Genomic DNA, 25,295 nt, shown 5'->3' on the forward strand with positions numbered 1-25,295 from the left:
AGACTAACTCGGCTACTGTTCTGAATGTTTCTGTATGTTTTCATCAATAGTAATAGCAATACAAATGCTATAATATTATACAATAAAGATACAAAACTATGTAAGAGTTCAATTGGTATCATACTTGAATTTTACTGAATAGTTTACTCATTTTTAATTTATAGGATCTGCCCCATATTTATCTTCTTTTCTCCACTATCTGACTGCCTTTTTACATCTTTGTCTCCATCTCCTCCTCTTCTATGCTTTTCTCCTCTACTGGTTTGTCTTCAAAAGACTCCAGTACTTGTCTTCATTATATGGGAGGGCTATGCTACCTTTTCTGGCCTTTTCCAGGTTCAGCAGTTTGCTCCTCACTCATAACTTTGATTGCATTAGCTTTACACAATTTAAAAGCATTCTTAACATTTGTTAAGATGCCCGCTAACATCTTTGAATTCACACTGATTCCTGATCATCCTGTGGCATAAAAGTTTCCCCTCACTCAACTAACAGGATTCCAAAGGTGTTATTCTGTATCTCTGCAAATTGAGTAAGAGGGTCATTCAATTGTGTTAAACTAACATGATAGCAGAAAACACCATTTAGCCCTTCAGGAGACCAAAGGCACTTTACCAGGTCAAAAGAAAGCAATCAAATACACATTGCCTCCATAGTCAAAATACAGAGGGGAGGGATAGTTTTAGATAACCCATCAGGTTGAAGAGTTTTTTGTTTTTTTTTAAAAAGCAGACACTTTGTTGCTACTGAAAGCACCCTGAAACATTTACTTTAATGGTGTATTTATTTTTTAATTTCATTTAGCTTCCTAGCCTTGGATGATAAAAATTGACTAGCTAGATTAATTTTCCTGTTTTTATATACCAACACAATCCTCTGCATTTGAGAGTACTATAAACAGATGTTTAATTCCAAGGAAAAATATGGACTCAGTAAAAACAAAATAATAGAAACAAATAAGTTAAATGCTAGTTTTTCTTTAAAATACCAGCGATAATGCTTTAATTTGGATCTTAAACTACCTGAAAATTATTTTTAAACAAACACTACATCTTCAGTATGGATAACAACCATCATCAACTTCACTATAGCAACTTAAATAGAGAGGATATGAGCCTTTTTCCCCTACCTGCAGGAATGTCATTTCAGGTAGGACAAAGAATTGCAGGAGTGTGGCCAAGTTGCAACAGCATACAAAACATTTTATCATATCATAACCTCCAAAGTTCAGGAATATGGCTAAAAAGTGGAACTTATACACCTGTCATGGGGCAGTCACCCCTTAACAAATAACACCCTGTATTTCAAATTTACCTAATAACCTGAACCTGAACTTCTGAACATGTCAGGCAGCAGATCTGCATCCGTAATACTGCTTTGTTAGAAGTAATTAAAAACCCAATTAAGTGTGCTTCACATTTCCAGTTAATGTAAATTAGTGCTCCATTCCCCCCACCCCCAACAACTTATTTGAAAAAAAATTGCTCCTTTCCACTTCAGTGAATTGGTTTAGCAGCAGTTATAAACACAGTTGTTCTCCTGAGGCCAATTCTCTACAGTTTAAACAGGTTTGGTTCAGCTTGTATTGCACTGAAAACAGACATAAAGGAAGGCCAAGCACAAGAGTAGGGACTTTAGTTTTATAATTTCCCCTTTGGTAGAAAACTGGTGAATATGTGCCAGGACAAAATGTACCATGCACCTAGCTGTTAATAAGGTTGGGGCTGAGATATAGCTTATACCTTTTGGTTACTAGGGAGAGATTACAGAGCAGAAGACATGGGCTTAAGGTAGCCTCCATCTCTTCTTAGGCCTGGTCTACACTAGGGATTAAAGTTGATCCTAGATACACAATTTTAGCCACACTATTTGTGTAGCTAGAATCAACAGATCAGGATTGACTTTCTTCCATGGTGTAGATTAGGGATCTTTGGGCTCATGCTGACGCTCACTACTCTACGCATCAACATGGAGTACCAGGATTGACAGCCAAGCCCAGAGAGATCAATTTTGCCACATCTTCACACTTGGCAAAATCAATCACTGGAAGATTGACCATGGTGTGCCGACCCCTCCCTCCATAAGCATAGACATACCCCCAGCGGATATGGAACCTAGTGGGATAGTGCCACCACAGGTTTGTTAGATACCACAGTAGAAAGAATTCATTTGTGGGGACAAAGCCACACTGTGCACTAATTCAATAATTAAGAAAGGGAAAACAGATATATAACACATCTAGTAAAATAACAGGCAGAAGGAAAGAAAATGTGCAGAGCACTGGATATCACAAGACTGATTCTGGCCGAGAATGTTAAAACCACCTCTTAGTTACAACATAGAGAAAAGCATGCACATGTGTCTAGTCGATATCATGAACCTGTTGTAAATTTAGCAAATGGAAAGGGTTGCACATATGTTGCACCTGTTGGATATTATGTAGGAAGGAGAGGGAACGGGTCCGGGGCTAGCAGATACAAACTGGTGCATGTTGCAATGGTGTGGTGGGAGACTTTCCTTTTTATTGTGCAGGAAAACAGGAGCGTGGGAAAACAACGGGCTTAAACAGCTCTTTGCCAAAGCTTCATTCCATCCCTTACTAATACAAAATCCACCTTTCATTTGACGTGACAATTTACTGCATACTCCTGGTGAAACCATCGCAACAGGTATTTTGCCAACATACCTAACAAAAACTTGGGCGCAAACCTGTAGTTTAAACGACTGTTGGTGTCTTAAACAAAACAAAGCTCAAGAACTTCGCAGGCGGTCAGGCGTGAGCGCCACACACAAAGAAAGACGTCAATGTTTACCTCTAGGCTCCCTGGCTTTCGACAAATCCCTCTGTTTTGCTCGTTGCTGCAAAAATGAATAGCTGCAGCAGAGGGATTCAGAGAGATGGCCAGCGGGTCCGGCACGCTCCCTCCTACCCGTTCTTTGCTGGGCGTGCCCGCGCTTCCAGCCGGTTCCTGCTGCAGACGCTGTCTTGCGAACCTAGGGGGCGCAGCGAGCGCGAGAACCGGAGGCAACATTCCATCGGGCTAGCGCGCGCGCGGCCTTTACAGAACACCCCCCCTCCTTCTCCTTTCCATCCGCCCCCAACACGCGTCTGCTGTCCAATCAGTCGCCTGGCTGGAGGCGGTGCCTCGGCGGTTGGGGGGAGGGGACAGAGCCGGTGGAAGGGAAGGTTGGGACGCTTAACGTTCCCTGGGGCAGCGGGGAGGTCCCGCTCTCGTTGTCAGCAAGTGTGCGAGGGGAAGGGAGCCGAGCTGGCCCGCACCCTAGCCAATACAGAACAGTGGGGCAAGCCTGTGTACATACACCCAACCGCCTCACATCGCCTGCATTTGGCTCCCCCCCGCCCCATTCCCTCGCAGCCGCTTCGTTTGTCCGGCGAGAGACATGTTTCCCCACACAGACCCAGCCCTCGTAGGTGTGGGGCGGGGGTGTGTGGAGAGGAAATGGGAGGAGTGTGTGTGGTGAGGGGGGTAGTTACGGTTGGTATGCGGGGGGAGATGGGAAGTGAATGTGGGTCGAGTAAGGGTGAGAGAGGGGACGTGGCGGGGGGGAAGGAGTCCAGACTCAGAGTAAAGGGAGGGTGGGGTTGCGAAGGGCGGGTGCCAGACGAGGGCAGGGTTGAATCCCAGGTGATACAGAGGCGGGCGAGATGAGAAAAGTTCAGGCTCAGTCTTGTGGCGGGAGCTAGCAGGACTTTGGGTGGAGCAATTTTCCTCCCTGGTGAGTTGTTTTACTTTTGGTCTGCTAGGTCCTAACTGGCTTTTGGGCTGTTTGCGTTTGAACAACCAGGAGGGGAGAAAAAAAAAAACTCTATAAAAACACCCCCTTCCCCGATCTGGGCGGGGTGGGGTTGAGGGTGGAGAAAGCAAGTCCTGCTGTTGAAACGGTAAACATTAGCGTGTACTTATTTTTTATTGTGTAGGGGTTTACTGCAGCTGCCGGGAGAGAGCTTTCCCCCTCGTGTTTACAGCCTCTCAGAGAGAGACGCACAGGAAGAACCAGGCTCTCTGGGCTGCACAAACAAACGTAGGAGGAGTCCAGCTAAGCAACGGGACTGGAAGGATTTCACCTTGTTGCTGCTCGTTTCAGACGATTTTCCCTCCTCCTGTTTGAATCGCCACAGCGGAGGATTTCTTTCTTGCCTGCACAATCCGACCAGAAGCAAACCCCTTGCATGTTTCTGGAGGTGCTTTTCACAGCGGTTCCTGGCAAGACACAGACCAGCACCTTCCCGCTAGCAGGGAAATCTGATCAACTGAGGTTTTCCCCACCTCCGGTGGAGTGTGAGGTGGAGTGACACCCCCACTGGCCTGTAGCTGACTTCGGATCTAGCTGGAATCACAGCTAGGGCTGCTAAATTTACCTAGTCGAGGACCGTTCAAGCCCTCTTATTGACGACAGATTTGTAGCCAAAGGAAAATCGGATTAGGATAATTGTGGAGCACTCGGGGGAGATCGGGAGACTGCCCTGTCTGCATGGCTAATCTTGAAATTGTCTGAAATAAATCCTTAGCATCAGGAGTAGTTCGACATTTCCCCTTGGTTTTAGGTTTATTTTCTTCTGATACGAGAATTTAACAGTTATGTAGGATAGGGTTCACCAGGAGTGGGACACATATGGAAAACTAACCTGCTCCACAATAATTATAAGTGGGAATAGTTTTCGTCATCCTTGCGGTATGAAAGGTGCTGTCTGGATTGTCTGCTGTTGCTTCTCTAGATGGATCCATCACTCCCTCGTTTTGCTAGCGATGTGATGAAAGAGCCAGATTTATTGGAATACTAACGCCAGTAAACTTATTTTCTCAGCGTTGAAGGCATTGGATGTGACAGTGCAAAGAAACATGTGTTTTACATTTCTGCCTGGTTGTTTCGGTGCAATCAATAGCTCCCCAAGATACATTGATTTAGATGGCGATTATAACACAGTCATGCACTCGGCTTGTTGCCTTCGGGTTGCATGCAAAGTGAGCACAAATCACCGATTCCTCCGCTCCTGTAAACCAAGGGTTTCTGTTCCCCCTAAACTTCAGGGTGAAAGCAAAGGGGTATGCCCCCAACGCACCAAAGAGAACCCTGCCTCGCGATGTGGAGTGATCAGTGACCAAAGAACTGACAAAACTGTCAGGCAGTCAGATAGACTGGGGATCCGTGAAGAAATAATGATCGGAAGAAAGGTGGCTCGAGAAATTATTGCCCGGAGGAATAGCTGGAGAGACCGGATGATGATAAAGTTAAACTTCTGTTTCTTCTGTCGCGGATGGTGGGCGTTGCTGTTGCTTCAGCTCCACATGTTGCAAGCACTGGCACAAGGTAAGGGCTGAGACGTTTTTGTTTAGAGAAATGCTGAGTCTGTCTGCCTTTTAAGTCGTAGAAATCCTCTTCAGGCATGGATATAACCATTTGCTTCAAACACACAGAGAGCAAACTTCAGAGATGACCATTAACAATAGATTTACAATGTAAGTGGTGTTATATTTATAAACAGTATTTGTAGGAACAAACATTTAGCTCCTTACCTAATTCTCTTATCTTACTAGATAGTTATGACCTCCTAGATATATGCCAACTATATTGGGACGTCTCTGTTAATCGTCACATAACCTTGCTTTTTACTGAGTTGTAGATAAACATACATTTCTTTTAATAGAAGAGTCAACTTTCCTGCGACTTAAAAAAACAAACAAACATTGTGCGTCGACATATATTGTCAAGAGAAACGGACTCATAAATTCATCGACTAGAACTAAACCAGGCATGGATGTAAACAGAAGTCTTTAAAAACACCAGTACCAGTGCATGTGAACTTCGGTTGTAGTCCTGTTAATTTCTTAGATTGTTTTAAAAAAATACAAAAACTGCATTTGCAAATCAAAGATCGGTTCAGTCAAGTGAGTCCTTTGTAAACCAAGAGCCAGAGTCGACCAATCAACTTCAAATATCAAGTGTCAGTGATTCTCTAAATTTAGGTCTTTAAAAATCATCGAAGGCAGGGTAATTCTTAACAATCCACTGACAGAGTAAACGATAAATGGTAGGGAATATAGCATTATGGTTGGCTGAGCAAAATAACTGTCTGAATAAATGCAGCTTTCACTTTCTTTGCTGTTTTGAGTTTTACTGCTGAGTGTGCTCCACGAATGTGTTAGGCACAGTGTTTGTCTCTGTAGTGTGGGATGACTATTTGGAAATTAATAATCTCTTGAAAAGGGGAATGAGTTCTGCCAACAAATCGTTACAATAAAGTACCGTCTCTGTTTCTATTAACCCTGTACTTAGATAGTTACCAACTTCATTTTAAAGTGTAAACCAGTATGTCCTGATTTAGTCAACTAGCTGTCTACAAATAAAATCAATCACTGATTTCCTTATCTTTGCGCTGTTTGTGTGGGTGCTCATTGTCTCTCTCTCTTTCTCTTTTTTGTCATAGTGGAGATCACAACTACTACAGTTTAATAACTGGATAAGTCTGTATGGTGAGGGAGAGGGCGAGGAAACCAAGTAACCAAGTTTTCTGTTAATGTGTCTACTGAGCCTTTACTTCTGGACCTCTTTAAAAAAATCTTTTTTCAGCCCCAGGGTATGGAAAAGTTCCTATCCACTGTTTAATGGTGGACTCCACTCTCACAAATCCATTGCTTTTTCAAAGTTTTGTTTATGCTGTCATCTCTGTTTCCAAACTACGTGTGCTGAGGCCTGCAAAACTTAACAAAGGGTATTGTTATAGTAAAACAGAATGTACTTAAATATAGTTAATATAATCCTCCGCAAATTCTAATCACATTTCCTTTCCTTTTTGACTGGCATATAGCAATGTGATCTTTTGTTTTGAAAGGCAAATATTTTAGAGCGTCTATTTAAATCTGACTTCCTGAGATTAGTAATAAAGCCAGTTTTACATGTAGAAAAGAGTCCTGAATAAATTAAATAATCTTTCAGATATTTTCTATGAAGAGTAAAAGTGCAGTTTTTAATATAATGGACTATTTCTTTTAGTACCATATTTCAAAGTTTACTGTTTACTTTAAAATACATCATTATTTGAGATTTGTATACCAAGTCTAATGTTACAAACTATAGTAAACTTTGAAAAAGTCTTATCACCAAATCATTGTACTATGTAGGCTAAACAATAATGAAACAAGCAGTAGGTGTGAGAGGGGGCAGAAAGATAAACTATTTTCTCCTTCATTAGAAAAGTACTTATGCAATAGTATGGCATTGGGGTTTAGAAAATGTTGGTCAATGAGCTATGAGCAACAATTAATTCAGCGAGGTACCATCAAAAGATAGTCTGGAGGAAGGAACCTGGGCATTGCAATGCTGACTATCAGGGCCTCTGACTTTTAGATGCCAAGAGAATCAAAAGAACTCTACTGTAATCCACAAAACTGCGTTTGGTGCCTAGGTTGTCTGTACGATAAAATGACGAGAATAGGCACCTTAGAATACAAACCACAAAAGCCAGCATGCCAGATAGTGATCCGCGTAATTAGCCAAGGGAAGATGGTGGTGAAAATGGTGTGACCTATTAGCAGCAGCGCCCATTGGTGTCTGATGCCTATTTCGTATTCCTTTTCTATTATTTCCTTCCCTCTTTCCCTGTCCAGTGCGGAGTGGCTTAGTTTCTGTAGACTAGCTCTGTACCAATCTTCTATGTCAGCTACCCAGTCTCTCTGGGGGTCTGCCTCTCCTGTTCGAACCATCCTTTATGCTGAACACAAGGGTCTTGATTTTTCATTTCTCATTCTTTCTGCAAATATGCCTGAATAGCTGTAGCTTCCATTGTATAACCTTCTACATCAGGTTTTATTTCGGCTGTGTCTTCCTATATAATTCCTCGTTGGTGACCTTCTGCATGCATCCTGTTCTCAGGATTTTTCTATGACAACTCCTCTTGAACGCCAATATTCTTCTCTTTGAATCTTTTGTTATCACCCATGTCTCACATCCGTACAACTGCTGCTGAATACGCATTTTCAAGATGCTCAGTTTCGTTCCTAAGCTAATCACTTTGCTTTCCCAGATCTTATCTATCACCTTCAAACTCACTCTTGCTTTTGCTATTCTAGTTGCTCTTTTCTTCTTACAGTCTCTATCATGTTATGTTGCTCTCCAGATCTGTGAAATTCTCTACATTCTCTAGTTCAATTCTATCTACACTGATCTTCCTTCCTATTTCCTTATCTCCAAATACCATTGTTTTTGTTTTATCCATGTTCATAATCAGTCTATACAGCTTCCCTTTCTCATTTACCACCTGCACCATTTTCACTAGTTTCTCGTCATCTTCCTTAATGATAACTATATCATCCATGAGTCTCAAGTTATTAATTCTTTTCCCATGCACAGATAGCCCTTCTACCTCTTCCTTGATCTTGTCCATCACTCTCTGTAGATGGGTGATGAACATACTCAGCAATATCGGACACCTCTACTCATTCTAAAGCAACTTCTCAAATCCCCACATGTTCTCACCGCTGCCTCCGCGTTCACTGATATCCTTCAGTAATTGTATCATTCTGCTATCCAATCCATATGACTCCAACACTGCCCAAGTCATTTTCTGATCTATACTGTCAAATGCCTTCTGAAAATCGACAAAGCAAGTGTATATATTCTTGTTCTTTTGTTGAGCTTTCTCTGCTATCAGTCTTAGTGCCAATATCTGCTGTTTGGTACTTCTATTTTTCCTGACCCCTGCTTGCTCGTCTGCTAGATGTTCTTCTGTCTGCGATCTTAGTCTCTTTGTCAGTATCATCATCAGCACCTTGCCCTGAGGACTCGTTAGGGCAATCATTCTGTAGTTCTTGCACTTCAGTGTACTTCCTTTCTTGTGTATTGTCACTAGCATGGATCTTCTCCATTCCTTAGGTCCCTTTCCTTCTTTCCGCGTTATATTACATTATACAGTTAGTGTATTTCCTGAATCATACTTTCTCTGCCATATTTGATCATCTCTCCCATGATTCTCTTATTACCAGGGCTCTTGTTCTTCAGTTATTTCTCTGCTCTTTCTACTTCCTCTTTCAAAATATCAGTGGAGATATCTCTTTCTGTTCTTCCATTAGTTTCTCTGAGACACTCAGGTCCAACTGTGCTATGTATAGATCGGTGCAATATCTTGTCCATTGTTGCGCAATATTCTCCTTGTTCATGAGCACCTCTTCATTCTCACATTTTATCGCCATCTGCTTCGGCTGCCATTTCCCGTTAATATTTGTAATCATTTTATACACCTCCCTGCTCTTACATTTGCCATAATACCTCTCTGTATCTTCACACTGCTTCTCTAACCATTTTGCCTTATCCTTTCTGGCCACTTTCCTTTCCTCATTGCATTTCACCCTGTATTGCTGTTCTGCCCTCTCACAAACATTCCTTCTGATCTTCAGTGCACTCTTCTCTTCGAACAACTTCAGTGTCTCCTGTGTAATTTACTTCTTATTGATCTTCTCTTCTTCTGGAACAGTCTGCTCAATTGTCTCTTCTGTGGTCGTGGCTATCCCTTAGTCTCTCTTATCTAGATCTTTCTCTGTGGCAGCAGTCTGAACCTTCTCTTCCAGCGCTGCTCTGTATGCATTCCCTATTTCTTCCTCGCCACGTCTCTTCTCTTCTTAAACTGTCTTACATTTTCTCTTGAGTTTTATCTTGATGTGTGCGATCACTAGACTGTTGTCCAAGTCTATATCTGCTCCTTGAAAAGTTCAATAGTGCTGTACTGATGTTACCCATCTTCTTATCAGAATCATATCTATCATGTTCTTAGACTTCCCATCATTTGATTGCCATGTCCACTTCCTGCAGTCCTTTTGTTGGAATCTTGTGTTGCAGATCACCGTCTTATGCTCTGTAGCAAACTCTAGTAGTTTCTCACCTTGTTTGTTTCTTTCTTTGTATCCAGACCTTCCCATGACTCTCTCCCAACCTTAATTATCTGTTCCAACCTTTGCGTTCCAATCTCCTCCAATGATCAACACATCTCCCTTCGGTATCTGCTTCAGCGTCTTTGTCAAGTCTTTATAGAATAGCTCAGTCTTTTCCTCTGTACTGTCTGATATGGGTGCAGACACCTGAATGACTGAGATGTTGAAAGGTTTTGTTTCAACTCTCGCTACCATCATTCTTGCACTCACCGGTTCGTGTCCTAATAATGCTCCTCTATCTCTTTTGCTAAGAAGGAATCCGACTCCTGCCTTATGCTTTGTTTCGTTCCCTGACCAAATACATTTCTCTTGGCGATGGATGCTGGAGTCCACACTGCAGGGACAAGGGCATCATTTCCAGTTTTGGTTGCGGCATGGGTAGGGGGGCTGACAGCCATGCCATGCTCCAGGGCCAGATGGGAGGACACCTGGCTCCATGCCCCCCAAAGGCGTGGGCTGAGAGCAGTCAGCCCTCAGGACTCTCCCAAGTCCTGGTGGAGGGGCAGTGTGTGGGTGTGGATTGTTGGGCTGGGGTTCCCTGCTTCCTTAGTGTGTGCAGCTGGTCGGGGGCTCCTGCCATCCCCCTGGGTGTGTGAGTGCTTGTGTGCCTGGGCTCCCCTCTTTCCTCGTTTGTATGAGTGTGACTGAGAGGGATGGACTGTGAGGTGGATAGGCAGCTGATTAGATCATCAGGTTCAGTGGGTTATCATCAATGGCTCAATGTCTAGTTGGCAATTGCTATCAAGTGGAGTCGCCCAGGGGTGGGTCCTGATGCACACCTGCCTTTGTGGATCGTAAGGGAGAATGCCAAATTCATGTCACATTGCTGAGAAATAGGGTGAATCTATACCCAAGTGTTGATTGTTATTTGCCATAAGATATACTAAACTAGCTACAAAAATAACTTCTGCATTACCACACTAAAAGTAAGTCATAAAAGCAGTTCCTGAGGCATTCTCATATTACAACACCATCAAAAACACTGGTTGCAGAGAAGAGTGGTTTCTTACAACCTTTATCTTCAAATAAATAGATTCTTCAGGTCCCAAAGGACCAGCCACACATTCAGGCTGATATATAGCTCGGATCTTACCTAACATCATGGTGCTGCTAATTCTTTAGTACTTAAAATCTAAATGCTTATGCAAAGAAAGAAGGAGAAGTGACAGTTGAAATTGGTTATAGAAATCAAATATAAAGAGACGTGAATAAAGTTCTGGGATCAGAATCGTAGAGTTTTGAGCTTCATAGTTGCAGATGCATCTTTCAGCATGAGTCCAGAGTTAAGTCAATGATATCTCATTCCTTATGGCTTGCAGCTTTCCTCAAGAGGATTCAAGCAGATATGACACAAAGAAGGTTTATGTCCATATGACCTTCATACTGGTGGCAATTAGCATAGGGTAATTTATCCATTAAACAGTTTACCACACCATTCAGATTGACAGTAATATTACTTAAGTTTCATCACAAATGTTAATCTTCCCTTTTGATCTTGAAACAAGGCTATAGTAATAGAAGATAATTTTTTGTTTACATTACAAGATTTGAGTAAACACTTACCATTCTAGTGCTCTCACCATGCAGGTTTGCATTTCAGAATTCTACCCTAACCTAATATGAGACTAACTGTCATTTACATATCTTCCTAACAAGTCTTCAGAGCTTGACTCTGGGTCATTCATTCTATGGGCTGGTTAACCTTCTTTGGCCATGTGCCAGATCTTATTGAGATGTCTAATATTTTACTCAGATAATGTCACAGCCCTCAATTCAAGAAGAATGTTGATAAATTGGGGAGGGTTTAGAGAAGAGCTACAAAATTATTAGAGGTTCAGAAGGCATGCCTTATAGTGATAGACAGAGCTCTTTGAATGTATTTAGATTAACAAAAACAAGATTAAGGGGTGATATGATTGCTGTCTATGACTCTTGATAAAAAGAACAAATAATAATGGGCTCATATCTAGCAGAGACAGATACAGCACATCTCTGGCTGTGAAAGTCCAAGCTAGACAAATTCACAGGGGAGATAAGATGTAAAATTTTAACAATGAGCATATGTGATGCTATTGGATTTTTACAATAGATGTAAAGCCATTTCTGTGATCATTGTGTATAGTGGCACCAAATCTTGTGCCAAATGGGCCAAGTGAGGTGTCTAACGAAAGCTGTTAATGCCCCGAGTCTTTTTATTCTACTTGTATGTCTGTGCCATGTTTGTACGTGAAGTTATAGATATTGGCTCTATAGCTGTATTGGAAATGTTATAGGGCCAAGGGTACACAATTAGAGATGTGGTCACTGCCCCAACAAGGATGATGGACTATACAAAGACTCATACATCAAAAATACATCTCAGGAATTTGCAACTTATCTGGAATGCAGCCAATGGCAAAGTACCACAGCAGCGTACCTGGTCAGGTGACCTGGGCTGAGCAATGGAATTGAAATGAGGCCCAGACATCCATTCCACATACTATGTAAATAGACTGGGGCGTGCTGGCAAAATCAGCAACCAATGGAAGTTTACCACAACAGATCACCTGGGTCAGGTGACCCTGACCCTCCATGGCCTATGGGAAGAAAAAAGGACTTTTATCTTCCACATGAAAAACTATAAGATGGCCTTGGAAGTGTCCTTTTTTCTTTCAGTTCTCATGAACTAATCCTTTCTGGATTGGAGGGCCCATCCCTCAAAAGGATGCTTACAAAGACTTTCAAGAAATCAGTATATAACATTGCTGGTCTGCATCAATAACTGTAATTAATGTATCACTTTAACAATTTTTTGCTCTCATCCTTTTCTTTATTTCTTTGCTAATAAACCTTTAGATTTTAGATGCTAAAGGATTGGGCCAGTGTGCTGTTTTGGGTACGATCCAAGTATATATTGACCTGGGATTGTGACTGAAACCTCTATGGGGCCTGGAAGAATCTGTGTGGATTTGATGTAATAGGTTTTAATACCTGCTCACCTGAGAATAGAGGGCTGTTGGACTGAGCATTTTGTATGGCTGGAAAATCTGTGGGTTTGCATGCTAGCTTCTGGTTGGCCATTAGGGCTGACAGAGGTACTTTTGGGGCTGGTTTGATTTGTCCTCGTGAGAAGGAAATCATCAGAGCCTTGGCTGTAAGCAGCCTGGTGTTAAGCAAAGTTACCCAGGACTGATTTTCTTAGCTGTGTCCAGAAACCCCGTCATATTACAGCATAATTAACCATCATAATAATTTACTAAGTTTTGGAGCAGATTCTTGGTTTTTGACTGTTTTAAAAGTAAGATCGGATGTTTTTCCTAAAAGATGCATTCTAAGAATTATTTTGGGGAGGTTCTGTGGTCTGTGTTATACTCTTATTGGAGTAGACTATATAATTGCAAAGGTCCTTCCTGGCATTAGAAGCTGTGATTATGTGAATTCCCACCTTGGTGTATGATGGAGGTGCTTTGAGCTCTGTAGGTTGTTGGTACATCAGTTCTGCTATAGACATAGTAGCTGGTGGAGTAAGATAGACCCTTCTGAGGGAAACACCTGGATGTAAAGTAGTGCTGTTTTTATGGTTTCTTATTATAGCACTTGTGGAAGTTCATGTGGCCATATCAGACAAAAGAGCAGGAACTTCCCGTGGTTTTGGGAAGGAAGTCTTTCATCAGATAGCTTGATACTTTAAAAAACTGTTTACTTTCCAAAATTTTTTAAGATCTTGTTGAACAAAATAACAAGTAATCGAAGTCACAGGAAATGCAAAAAACATAAATGTATCATAACATAGCCAAGTCATCCAGAAAACTCAAACCCCTTTCCTTGTGTAAGATCAAATTGTGCTGCTGGATTTTTTTTGCTGTGTATGCAAACAAAATTCTGGATGCTTTTGCAGAAAATTACTTCTAGGTCAAGCTTTTAGTTTCAGACAGACCCATTTGACTTTGGCCGTGTCTACACTAGCCCCAAAGTTCGAAATGGCCATGCAAATGGCCATTTCGAAGTTTACTAATGAAGTGCTGAAATACATATTCAGCGCCTCATCAGCATGCGGGTGGCTGCGGCACTTCGAAATTGACATGGCTCACCGCCACGTGGCTCGTCCAGACGGGGCTCCTTTTCGAACGGACGCTGCCTACTTCGAAGTCCCCTTATTCCCATCTGCTCATAGGAATAAGGGGGCTTCGAAGTTGCTGGGGTCCTTCGAAAAGGAGCCCCCTCTGAACGAGCCGTGCGGCGGCGAGCTGCGTCAATTTCGAAGTGCCGCGGCCACCCACATGCTAATGAGGTGCTGAATCTGTATTTCAGAGCTTCATTAATAAACTTCAAAATGGCCATTTGCATGGCCATTTCAAAGTTTGGGGATAGTGTAGACATAGCCTTTGGTGGTTATGACAAGGACAAAGAAGTTAATTCCTGCAAAGGTACATCTCCCTTATTTCTTTTCTTTTGTGGTGTTGATCCTGATCTTCAGTCAATACAAAGTTTTGCCTAAAGTTTTAGAATGCTTAAGGCTCTCATATGAGCTTGTTATAAAAAAACTGGGTGGATAGAAGAAAGCCATTTTATCCTGTAAGTTTTATTTGCCTTTTCCTAAATTCATCTCACTAGAGGACTAGAGAGAAATATATTAAATACTTGTATACTAGGGCCATGTCTACACTAGCCAAAAACTTCAAAAGTGCCATGCAAATGTCCCTTTCGAAGTTTACTAATGAACTGCTGAAATACATATTCAGTGCATGAGCAGATGGGAATAAGGAGACTTTGAAGTAGCCAGGGTCCTTTCGAAAGGAGCCCCATCTGGACGAGCCACGTGGCGGTGAGCCATGTCAATTTCGAAGTGCCGCAGCTGCCTGCATGCTAATGAGGTGCTGAATATGTATTTCAGCACTTCATTAGTAAACTTCGAAATGGCCATTTGCATAGTCATTTCAAAGTTTTTGGCTAGTGTAGACATAGCCTAGGTGATTAGCTCTATATAGAAACATAAATTCCTTTCCACTTTTTCAGCATTATTTTGTGGATACCGCTAATAATACAGCTAAAGATAATAATACAGATACAGGTGATAAATAGGAAAGAGGATAGAAGGACGTATGGTTTTGTAGTGGAATGGGAAACAGAAATCTGGATTGTATTACTGGCTCTGCCACAGATTTCCTTTATCTTAGGCAAGACACTTAATTTCTGTATCTCAATTTCCCACCTGTAAAATAGGAATAGTATGTCTAGTTTGTCTGTTTAAATTGTAAACTCTTTGTGACTGTGTCTCTTTTGATGTGTTTTTACTGAGCACAACACAGTGGAGCCCTGATCTCATAAGAACATGAGACTGGCCATTACTGGGTCATATGAAAGGTTCATCTAGCTCAGCATTCCGTCTGATGACAGTGGCCAGTACCAGGTGCCCCAGAGGGGTAGACTGAAGACAATGATCAAGTAACTAGCCTCTGACAAACATAGGCCAGGGACACCATTCCTACCCCCCATTTGAGTCTTTGGTTGTTAACATAATATAAACAATAAAAATATGAACTGAGATGATAAAAGTGGTGATACAAGTACTAACAGTACTGATAAAGAGTAAATCCTTAATGACCATGTTATACTCAGTGTAAAACAGAATTATACTGTTTTTGATATGCTACATTGGGGCGATCAAATTTTTTTTATGTCAAACCCCACTTTTTGGCCCTGCAATTAGCTGGGCCCCTCAACCTCTGGGAGGACCACAGGAAGGGATGTGAGGAGCTCTCAGGAAGGGGGGATGCTTGGGAAGGAGGAGCTGGGAGGCTCCAGGGGGTGCCTCAAAAGGGGAGGGGTGCTTGGGGGGAAGACCCCCAGAGGGTACTAAGGAGGGACTCCAGGAGAGTACCTTATCAAGCTGGGAACTTGTTGGCTGCCCCTGCTGCTTGACTTAGGGCATCTGCTCATTCTGATTGGCCCAGAGGTTGGGGAGAGAGAGGGGAAGTAGGTGTTCCCTTGGTGACAGCAGCTGCAGAAGCCGTGCTGGAGAAAGCAGAGGGCTGGTGGTACAGCAGAAGCCATGGGGTGGGGGAGCTGAGCATGCTGTGCCCCCCCTACAAAATGTTCTGCCCCCAACTTTGAGCACCCCAATGTTACACCATGTATATTTTGAAGTTGTGCTCTTTAACAAGTGGTAAGGCATATATACTGATGAAGCACATTCTTTGATCTGAAAGATGAATTGCTAGAAGAGGATGTTTGGCAGATAGAGAGCACATCTTGGCTGGACAGAAAGGCCACTCATGAAAGCTTATGCTCCAAAATATCTGTTACTTATAAGGTGCCACAAGACTTCTTGTTGCTTTTATGGGTATAGACTAACACGGCTACCCCTCTGGTACTTGTCACCATGGTTTAACATCCTTGTTTTCTTCCCTTATTACATTATTTGGCAGTGCTTCAGTCTCCCTCACATCTTCCCGGCAGAATCACTGGGGCAGGTTGGAAGGAAAATGGTAACCACAGGTTATTTTTACTTACTTGCTGGGTAGTTGGATACACCTAAGAATTAACACAAGCACAGAGACTATATTCAACAGAGTAATCATATTAAACAGTAAATGAATATAACATGATAAGGTAGAACACTACTCTCAAGGTCACCAGTGACCACACTGATAATACCCTTGAATTTTCCCAGAGAGGTGACCTGACAGAGCCAGGTTAAAATGGGTGTAAAAATAAAATAAAAGAGAGGGAGTAAAATCCCTGTTGAAAAGCAAACTTTGTAGAGGACCTTGATGACCTGTAGCAATGTTCTCTTTTGTAGTAACATTAAGCAGGTTGGCTGCTTTGGTTCAGTAGAGTCCAAAAGACTCACATGTAGGATAAGCTAGTAAGCCCTTCCAAGGGGTTAATAAGCAGAAGGTAATAAAATCCCCAAACCTTTACCTTCTGGCTTGGGGATACAGTTCAGAGAACTAGTGGACTCCCAAACAATTTTCCTATTTAAAAGATGATGTACTCAAAACTCTGTGCATGATCTTCAGGCCAAGAAGGTAATTCGGATTCTTTAGCCTTTGTAGAGGGGCTAACATTTGTAGTTGGCATGTATCCTCTTCATGCAGCGATGAGGCCATTTCTGTTTTCAAAATTTCCCATCAGCATAAAAGGATGCTAGGACAAAGTGTGAATTACAATAACTACTCTAAGGCTGTGTCTACATTACCACCTTCCTTCGAAGGAAGGATGGTAATGAGGCTGTTCAGAGTTTACTAATGAAGTGCTGCCGTGCATAGGCAGAACTTCATTAGGCAAATTCCCCCAAGTGGCAACTTCGAAGTACTGGTGCGCGTCTAGCCGTGGCGCTCCCACCAGTACTTCGGAGTGCCGGGGCATCTTCAAAGTCCCCTTACTCCTAAAAATTTAGCTTTTCTCCCTGGGCTTTAATTTGTTGGTCATTTGACTCTAACCTTTTTCTTTCTTTCAGACACTGCTCATCCTCTGAGCAGGTGTTCTGGGGACCATCCAACTACAATATCCTGCCCTGAGCCAAATGGTGTGTCTCCTCTCTCACTCTTGGTTGCCTAACAAGACTCAGAGTATGCCTGTACATAAATTGTTACAGTATTACAGTGCTGTGCAATGCTTCAGTGTAGCCCCACCACCTGCAATCATAGAATTGTAGAACAATAGAGCTGGAAGAGACCTAAAAAAGCCTTCGAGTCCATCCCTCTGCTCGAAGCAGGACCAAACCCATCAGATCAGCCCTGCAAGGGCTTTGTCGAGGCAAGACTTAAACATCTCCAGGGATGGAGACTCCACTACTTCCCTCTGTAGACCATTCCAATGCTTCACCACCCTCCTAGTGAAAGTTTTTCCTCATGTTCAACCTGGACCTTTCCAACCGCAACTTGAGACCATTGTTCCATGACCACTGTGAACAGCCTCTCTCCAGCCTCTTCGCAACCTCTCTTCAGTAAGTTGAAGGCTATTATCAAGTTCCCCCTCAGTCTTCACTTCGGCAGACTAAACAGTCCCAATTCCCTCAACCTTTCTTCATAAGTCATATGCTCCAGCCCCCTAATTATACCCTCCGCTGGACCCTCTCCAGTGTATCCATATCCTTCCTATAATTGGGGGCCCAGAACTGGACACAGTACTCCAGATGCGGCCTCACCAAAGCCGAATAAAGAGGAATAATCACTTCTCTGGATCTACTGGCAATTCTCCTCTTGGCTACAATGGCACACTGTTGACTCATGTCCATCTTCCTGTCCACTGCAACTCCCAGGCCATTTTCTCCAAAACTACTACCGAGCCAGTTGGACCCCAGCCTGTAACAATGCTTGGGATTCTTCCGGCCCAAGTGCAGGGCTCTGCACTTGTCCTTATTGAACCTCATCAGATTTCTTGCAGCCTAGTTCTCCAATTTGTCTAAGTCAGTCTGGACCCTGTCCCTACCCTCCAGCGTATCTACCTCTCCCCCTAGCTTAGTGTCAGTGGAAGGGTTTCTCCTGTCATAAGTAATCCATCTTCCTGGGTGGCAGTACCTAGGTCAAGGCAGGAAAAATTCATTTGTTAACCTAGCACAGTCTACAACTGAAGTTAGGTCAGCATAGCAAGGTCTCTCAGGTGTGGATTTTTCCCATCCCTGAAAGATGTAGAAATACGGTCATACATTCGTAGTGCAGATGGGGCCCTTGGCTTTCCTTCTTCTAGGGACGGTATGCTTCTCCTATAATCACTAGCACAGAGAAACCCAGGAACTAAGGTAAGCTCTATTGGATTACTCAATTTGGCATTGGGGGATATGTGATTTAATTGAGGTATTTAGGCTACCGTTGGATTAAACAGTTTCTACCACTTTGAATCAGAGACTATGCAAGGAAGTTTCTAAAGCAGTCTAGTAAAAGGGACTTTCAACTGATTGAATGCAGGCAGTGCCTTGTGAAACGAAAGAAATTGGGCATTTTTCTGTAGAAGAGTGGTGAGGGGCTCAGTTTGTTTTGAGAAGTTGAGAATAAATCATCAATAAAATTGGTGAACTCCAGAAAGCACTGAAGATTGCATACTGTGTAGAAGTCTGACAGTTTTAGATGGCTTGGTTCTTGTAGCGGTCCATCTGGTTCCTTTTGCAGGATAAAATGAATCTCAAGAACCCTGTGAAGGCCTGACCAAAGGCATTCCTTGAGCTTGACATAAAGTATATGCTACCATATGCATTCCAGGACCATTTGGATGTGAGCAGTATGTCCTTCAGAGTAGTCAGGGAAAATCAGTATGTGACTTATGGAGACTACTACATATCTGTTCAGTATGTCCCAGGACACATCATTTACAAAATGTCAGAAGGTGGCCAGGGCATTGGTCAACCCAAAAGACATTTTTACAAGATATTTATAAAGACCATAGTAGGTTCAGAAGGCAGTCTGCCACTTGTCTGCTTCCCTGATTCACACAAAGTTGTATGCCCACTGGGGATCTGACTTAGTGAATATGCAGGCAATCCCCAGGGCTGTGACCACACCACTCCTCCCTTTCAGAATGGGCATGTTAATGAGGGAGTATGGAAGATGCTAATGAGGCACTGACATGAATATTGAGCACCTCATTAGCATAATGACAGCTGTACACGATTCAAAAGTGACACTTTTGGGACTCACGTTGCCCATGTAGCTGGGGGCCTTTCAAAGGGATCCCCTGCCTTCGAAAGCCCGTCTTCCGATTTGGTTTTAGGAAGAAGGGCCTTTCAGAGTCAGGTGGTCCTTTCAAAAGGCCCCCAGCTACACGGGGGACATGCGTTCCCAAAGTGGCACTTTGGAATCATGCACAACTGCCATTATGCTAATGAGGCACGGCATATTCATGTCAGTGCCACATTAGCATCTTTTGAACTCCCTCATTAACATGCCCCTTCCAAAAGGGATGGTTAATGTGGCCACAGCCCAGATGATCCAGCAACTCAGGAATCAGGGATTGTCAGTAACACTTTCTGATAGTTATTTGATTCAGTGCACAGTAAACAATGCAAATTCTGAGATACTGAATTTCTTCATGACAGAAAGTAATGATGAAATGATCTTTGAGGTCGACTTGCAGATAAACCCTCATATCAGGTACTTCTGGAGGTACTCTAAGGCTATGTCTATACTGGAGTGATCTGTTGACAACAGTTTCTGTCAGAAGATGTCTTCTGACAAAACTTCTGTTGACAGATTGTGGCCAGACTGCCAAGCAGATCAAAAGAGAGATCCACTGTATTGACAAAGCCACTCTTTCAATAAAATGGTCAACGGGAAGCTGTGATGTAGTGGGGGATATGCGTGTGTACGTGAGTGGTGTGGGGCTTCTGCTGAGGGTAACTGAGGCGACCAACTGACACCTTTGAACTGCAGACAAAGGAGGAGCTGAAGCCTGAGGTGTTTGATTTGGACCTGGGAGTTGGAAAGCAGTTAGTCTGGGTGGGGAGAGAGAGAGACAAAGGAGGGGGCAAGACCCTGGCTCTGGGGGGCCCTTTGGGGCCTCCTCTCCCCAAGGTAGATTAGACTGGCTGTCCCTGCGTGCTGTACTGACTCTTCTGTAAGACACTGTGCCCTGTCGGCTAATAAACCCGCTGTTCTCCTGCTGAGTGAGTCACTTTTGCCTGCAGATAGGGTGCAGAGCTTGGGGACCCCGAACCCCAACACAGAAGCACAGCAGACAGGGCTGCCCACTGTCCTGAAAACCCTGTCTGTCAACAGAGGGCCTCCTCCAGAACGTCTGCACTGGCTTTTTGTTGACAGGAATGGTCAACAGAGGTGTTGTTCCTTGTGGGGAATGGAATAAGGCTGTCAACAAAAGGCTGCATTCTGTCGACTTACTGTCGACAGAACACCTTGCTAATCTGGACGCTCCCCTCTAGTGTAGATGTAGCCTCAGAGTGTTGTCAACCTTGCTTCTGACATAGCATAAATTTGTCCTAAGGCTATTTATGTTCCTGACTGATATTGGACAGTCATAATCTTGGGGCAGAGGTAGGGTATCTGCATATTTATTTTCAGAAATGAAAACATCAGCATAGTCTTGGTATGCTGAGCAAAGCCCAGGAGTAGCTTCAACAAAAAGTTGTGCATGCCTAGCTGTCCTCATTTGAGACTTCTGAAGTTTATATGCTGGAAATCAAAACTGATGCTGTCGTCATATAAAAGATCAGCTCCACGTTCTGTAGAGCACAGTAAACAGGCCTTCCATCCTTCTGCCCAGTTCCAGTTCAAAGATAAATTGTAGCAGACTTTTTGCACATACACAAACTTTCTCCAAACATATATCACCATAGCTCAGTTCAGAAAAACAAATGTTTTATTTGTACTTTATTATTAAAGAGAATGAAGGTTTCAAAATCATCCGGTTTTGGGTGACTGAGGTAATGTATTTGGTGTATCAGATCTCACTTTCAGAAGCTGAATTTTCATGTGCTAAAAGAGCATATGCTTCATATGAGGAAATCTGGAAAGCTATCACCTGGTCCTCTGTTCTTCAAATTCTACATCACAATTTTTTGTCCTCTCTAGATGGTTGATCCTCACTGCAGAATCCCAGTAACTATTAGGAAAGGGCTGTTGTATTTTGAATCTATACATAATTGTAGATAGCTGATCCTCCCTACCCCCCCCCCCCGAATGGATACTGCTGTTCCACTGCCATGAATCTATGGTGTTTCTTATGAATAAGAATAGTAAAATAATCCATGCCTTACTTGAAAAATTGTTGTTTTACAGTAATGAATTCTACAAATTACCCCGTTTTGAATGGGCTGTTATTCGGGAAAAGATTTTAGATTATTAATTGGTACTCAGCATTTGTTTTTCCATTCAGTTTGTTGTTCTGCAGGAGGATTGTTCTGGTTAGTCATAATGCTTAATTTGTCCTTGCCAACACAAAATGGATATGCAAGGAAATGTCTCAGCTGCAGTTTCAGAGGTGGAGCCATACCTCCCCTGTTGACAGGTTTAGTTTGCATCTAAAGCTTTATGAAGCAGAGGCCAATTGCCTTGGATTTATGGACCTTATTGTTTCGAGAAAGGAAATTCCCAGATAACTAGAGTCCTGCAAAGGCACAAATTTCTACCCACAGATGTGGATGTTCAGGGATAGAAATTGGGATCCACTGATCTGCATGGCTCTTCTCCCAGAAAATGCTGCAGCCAAAGGAGGGGACTGTAGTGTCACCAATCCCTAAATCCAGGGACTTTTCACAAGTGGGTGATGTGGGGGTACAGCACTCTTCTGGCATTGCTTCTCTGGCTCTCACACTCACAGTTTTGTAATCTGCCAACTTTGGCTCTCACAGCTGCTCTACATCATAGAATAGAATACTAGAATAATAGAATACTTGGACTGGAAGGGACCTCGAGAGGCCATCGAGTCCAGCCCCCAAATCCTTAGCTTCCCTCATTGGCAGTGTGCTGTGTGGCTCTGTGGCTGATCTGGGAACCCGCAACGTGTGTGAGATGTCTGTCTCCTTCCTTGGCTCAACAGTAACTGAACTGTAGGCCCCTCTCTTTGTACTTCCCGTCCTTCCCTTATGTTTCTGGTGTGCAATCTGGCTCTGCCTGCCCATGGAAACAGCATGTAATGCTCCTTGCTTTCTGATCCAGTAGTAGACTGCTCTGCCTCACTACAAAGGGACTAGCAGTCAATCTGGATTAATACAGTGTAGTTATAAAGGAATTGTTGAGTGAATTTTTGCTTAGATAAGAAATTGTCCATTTGAGAAATGCCATGCAGATAATGCAGAATTTAGATCAAAGCATCCTTTCTGTATATTTGCACTGTGCTTTTTATATTTCATAACTTTCAAATGAACAAAGTTTCTGTGTTTATTTAAACTGTCACTGTTATAGCACTTGCTCAGTAAACCAACTCTTGTATAAATGTGAACTATAGTGGAATAAATGTTGACTGTCATTTTCTTTGTATTAATGGTGTACTTATGGTGTGTTTACTTGGAAATCATTGCATCATGAAGTGAATAGGCATCCATGGTTCGGTAAATTATGGCACACTCCGCAACCCTTAATCTGTTGGGGTTGGGCACAGCTAGCCAGTTTAGTTGAATAATGAGTTAATGTAACGCTAAGGTCTGTACATATAGAACTGTTCTGTCACACACCCATCAGTGCATGACAAAGTGAATTAGTTCTATGCTTGCAAAGGTAGGTATTATATCATTAGGAAAAGGAAAAGCAATTTTGTACTTTGCAAAGTGATGTTACTTGTATTATTTTTGTGGACAAATTATTATTTATATGTAAAAGGGAAAGGATTAACTTAGTCTTATAGCTATTTTGGACTCTTACATAATTCAGATTTTGTTTCAAAATGATATTTTTAAATCTCTGGATATTTGGTATTCTTGTTATATAGGGTGGTTTTTCACATATCTTGAGGGATGTTTCTTGTCACATGAGCTCAGGTTAAATAATTGTCTCTCTTTTGGCCTTTTTGTCATCTGGCTGTTCAGAAAGATGGCCTTCAGGGTGCAGTGTAAAATGGGAAGTGCTGTTGCAGCAGCAGTAGCTTAGTATTCATTTTCCCCCAGACTCTTGTCACTTGACACAAGTAGAACTGAGAGATGCAACAGAAGAAATGTCTGAAGTAGTGCTTGGAGCAAGGAAGGAAGAAAATACCCTGAAAGTGGAGTTAAGATGCAGAAAATGGCATTTGTAAGCTTCAGATGTGTGCATAGTGTGTTCTCTTAACATAGGCCTTCTAATGTGTCATTTTTCATAAAGCTCATTTTGAAGTTCTGGTTTGTCTTCATTTTTTTGGTTTGCTTGTTCTCAGTTCATTGTCTGTCTGATTTAACTTTTCAGAACTTCCACTGTATTAAGATCCTTCTGATAGTTACTATGTTGAAACTTCTTACCTCTGCATTGATAATTATTGTTACTTCTTGTAGGATTGCTTGTGCAGTGCTTATGTGGGCTCTCAAATTGCCAAATACAATAGATTTATATTTCATTTAATTTTATAAACTTGCTTTAAATTGATCTCTTCAAACTTTATCAGCTCTTTCTCCCCACTCCCATTAGATGCCTATTTTGTAGAATGTAAAAAATTGCACTGTGATTTAATAATTTTATCTTCCCATTTGGATGATAATAGCTATTATCCTACATGTGTGCCTATTCCCCCTCCTTCTTTAAGTGTCTGGAACTGAGTAGTAAGAGTAACACTTGAGGTAATCACCTGAAAAATTGTGACTCATATACAATAATATGTGTATCAGAACCTAAATGATATACAGTAGTGTCTCAATATTCACGTACCTAAGGTTTGTGAATTTAGTTATTCATGAATGGCCATTTCCCCAGGGCTCAGGAGCATGGCACGCTGGCAGCTGCTGCTTCCCCCAGGGCTCTGGGAAGGAGTGCTGACAGCCACCACTTCCCCGTGGCCGCAGGCAGGGAGCGCTGGTAGCTGGGGGCTGCCATATTCACGAAATTCAACATTCATGAGGGTTCTCAACACGGAACCCTTGTGAATGTTGAGACTCTACTATATAATAGTTTGAATTTGTTTTTTCATTTCAGATAGATACACATATGTAATATTTTGTATTATAGGTCATGGAGCAACTTGTGGGGAAAAAGTTAAAAAACTATTTTTGTGATCTGTATTTATTCAGTGTTGAATTTCAGATTTCTAAACCCATTTTAAATTTGCAAATGCATCTAAGGAAATTTCTTTTGATCTTATTTATGGCAGGGGACAAAAGTGTAAACTCCTTCCATAATCCTAAATGCAAATTTCAACTTTAATAAATCTGTATTGTCAATTATAATAATATTAGAGCAAAACACTGGAATGCTTATGGAATTATTTAATTATCCTTTGTTTCTATGTATGCAAAAGCTCTATCAGAAGCAAAGATTCTGAGACTGTGGTACTGCTCCCTTTGAAAGGAAACAACTATAGGCAATAGGTCTCAAACTTTGTTTTGTCTTGTCTATGAGCCTTCAGTAAAGGAGGGCCTCTTGTCACGTTTGATCATTGCACATGCTGTTAATTATGTTAAAGAAAGAGGGGAGAGAGTATTAAGTTATTTGTATATGATATTTAGAAACTTCCATATTATTTGTCTAATGCTTTACAAAAGAAAGTGAATGCAAAACTCGTATTTGGTTTGAACTTTCAGTAAAGTGTTGGGCAGTTCACTACAAATCTTTTTGGCATGTGGAAACTAATTAGATATTTGAAATAGTGTTGTAAAAATAAAGGTTGTAATTTAAATATTTTCATTTGTAATTTAGAAATACATTTAATTTCAATGTAGGTTGGAATACACACCAGTCAATTTGCCTCTGTCAGGTGTTAAATTACCATTCCAAATAAAAGCTTTTTTTATTTGAAAAT

At 42.0% G+C, this 25,295-nt stretch overlaps 1 protein-coding gene across 3 annotated transcripts in view; it reads left to right on the forward strand.

Annotated features, from left to right (window-relative positions):
* The first annotated feature begins 3,335 nt into the window (after window positions 1-3,335).
* Window positions 3,336-25,295, forward strand: part of SDK1 (sidekick cell adhesion molecule 1) — a 727,049-nt gene continuing 705,089 nt past the window's right edge. For 2 of the 3 annotated variants that reach the window (XM_075010598.1, XM_075010600.1), the window contains exons 1-2: window positions 3,629-3,738; window positions 3,941-5,331. In XM_075010598.1, the coding sequence (XP_074866699.1) occupies window positions 4,863-5,331 (469 nt within the window). In that variant the 5' untranslated portion in view covers window positions 3,629-3,738; window positions 3,941-4,862. Of the gene's footprint in view, window positions 3,430-3,628; window positions 3,739-3,940; window positions 5,332-25,295 lie in introns of those variants that run through there. The other variant, XM_075010599.1, reaches the window with a different exon arrangement.

The sequence above is a fragment of the Carettochelys insculpta genome, chromosome 16 (genome assembly GCF_033958435.1).
Source record: "Carettochelys insculpta isolate YL-2023 chromosome 16, ASM3395843v1, whole genome shotgun sequence".
Lineage (NCBI taxonomy): Eukaryota > Metazoa > Chordata > Testudines > Carettochelyidae > Carettochelys > Carettochelys insculpta.